The sequence below is a fragment of the Rutilus rutilus genome (assembly GCF_951802725.1).
Source record: "Rutilus rutilus genome assembly, chromosome: 18".
NCBI lineage: Eukaryota > Metazoa > Chordata > Actinopteri > Cypriniformes > Leuciscidae > Rutilus > Rutilus rutilus.
In genome coordinates this window covers 15,603,552-15,605,802 of record NC_140231.1, presented here as the reverse complement: position 1 = coordinate 15,605,802, position 2,251 = coordinate 15,603,552, and the positions used below count along the sequence as shown (strand labels likewise).

The 2,251-nt window shown below is 32.2% G+C and overlaps 1 protein-coding gene across 1 annotated transcript in view; it reads right to left on the bottom strand.

Moving 5' to 3' along the window:
* pgap2 (post-GPI attachment to proteins 2) overlaps nt 1-2,251 on the bottom strand; it is a 6,344-nt gene continuing 4,093 nt past the window's right edge. The window contains exons 4-5 of the mRNA XM_084388226.1: nt 2,122-2,230; nt 1-946 (exon numbers count right to left, since the gene is read on the bottom strand). Of these exons, the coding sequence (XP_084244352.1) occupies nt 816-946; nt 2,122-2,230 (240 nt within the window). The 3' untranslated portion in view covers nt 1-815. The remainder of the gene's footprint in view (nt 947-2,121; nt 2,231-2,251) is intronic.

The window sequence follows — 2,251 nt, the reverse complement described above, 5'->3', positions numbered from 1 at the left end:
CATCGAAATATTTATTTGACACCTTTTTAAAAACAGTATTTTGGTACATCGTGAAAAGCATTGCTATATAAAATCATGTTCACAACATCATGCTTAACTCAACAACCGGTGATCTACGAAATATCGGTAACACGTCATATTGCGCTTTACCAGTTTTAACGTTCAGCTAATGGCAACATCATATTTGACAAGTACACTAAGGGCACAGGTCGTTCATGATCAAGAACTGCACTATAGAAATATGAACAAAGGTGTAATGCTCTTTAGCCACTAAAGACACCAAATGCTGTGCAAAAGGCAGCTTACAATGACTTTTCACATGATTTGCTCTAGCATCACAAAGGAAGAGCCAAACGCATGGTGTGACTGAACGTGTATATGCTTGATGCGGCACTTGTGAAACAGCAGCTGCAAAATCCAACTGACACGACATCAAAGTCTCCAGAGCTCAATTACTTTTACATTTGCAAATATTTCATAAATAATATGCATTTTAAACGTTACAATGTTTGATCTTGACAACCAATTAGTAAGAGACAGACATGCCACTTCACATTTTGGTTTATGAGGAGATCTGTAAGTAATGACAGTATAGATATAAGATAGATGATTAAAAGATTTTGAGGGCATAATCAGCCGTTCCAGTTACACCTGAATAAAATTTCTAATATAGTACAAAAACTGACAATGATCTGATCAAACACCTGTATTGAATTAAATTAACACTATGTGAACAGTCGTACATGCTTCGATCAGTCAGTCTCACCCTAGTGTCTCAAGTTTCAAGGAGATGATGCAAGTATTCAGTTCCTGTGTCAGAAGCGCTTTCCCTCTGGAGGTGTTGCAACCATCACCTCCTTACCTCCAAAGTCCCAGTAGGCAGTCATGTGGAAGGCCATGTTGGACAGCACCACCAGATACTCACAGCCAGCAAAGAATGAGTAAACTGCCACAGAGAGACAACAAGAACATACATGAAACGCTAAACTTCAATCTAACTGAAAAGGCAAAAGAAATAATGATTTAAATAATATTCTGTGTAATATTTGGTTTCAATATATTAAACAATTCAAATAAATGATTTAAAATGTTACAAGTGAATTTAGACATCTGAACTTTCTAAAGTACAATATGAAAAATCGATATTCATTTTGAGATTTGCTAAGGATTACAGTGTTATTAAACAATTAGTGTTTTTTAAAGAATAACTTAAAATTAGATGTAAAAAAGAAAAGGAAAATAAGCATGCACAATTAAATATCATTCAATACTGTCTCATACAGATAAATAAATACAATCTCTAATATGAAAGGATGACTGATTTGGTAGATATATATATCATGTATATTTCTACAGCTTTACAGTCTGTCATTTTATGTAAAAGATCAACATAAAGGGTCAATAAGAGTGTTTATTTATTATTTTTTTTAAAGTAATTAATACTTTTATTCACAAAATGTATAAAAATTACTTAAATTGTTACAAAGAAATCTATTTCAAATAAATGCTTTTTTTTACTTTTACTTTCTATTCATCAAAAAATTATGAAAAAAAAAAGTTTCACGCTTACATAAAAATATTAAGCAGCACTGTTTTCAACATTGATAATAAGAATAAATGTTTCTCGATGAATCCTGAAGGATCATGTGACACTGAAGACTGGAGTAATGATGCTGAAAATTCAGCTTTGATCACAGGAATAAATTACATTTTAAAATATATTAAATAGAAAAAAGCTATTTTAAATGGCAATAATATTTCACAGTATTACTGTTTTCACTGTATATTTGAACAAATGTAAAAACATCTTAGCAACCCCAAACTTTTAAAAAGTAGTGTATATATATATATATATATATATATATATATATATATATATATATATATATATATAAAATTTACATTGTATGTATATAATTTACAGAAAAATAACAGCATACTGGTTTGGAACAACATGCAGGTGATTAATCACAATTATCATTTATGTGTGAACTATTCATCTAGTCAAACAAAAGAAATGAATTATCATTGTTAAGAATTTGTGAGTTCCCCAAAAGGGAACAATTGCAGAGAGGAACATGGGTGGGGTGAATGACAGAACGGCCGAGATGTTGCACTCACTTCCTGCTTCACAGTACTTGTTGTGTCGCCTGTAGAAATAGACAGCCAACAGGCAGAAGCAGCAGTTGAAGAGGAAGAGGCGGCGCTTCTGGCGGTATGACATCATCTCCTGATGTCGGAGAGAGGGTTT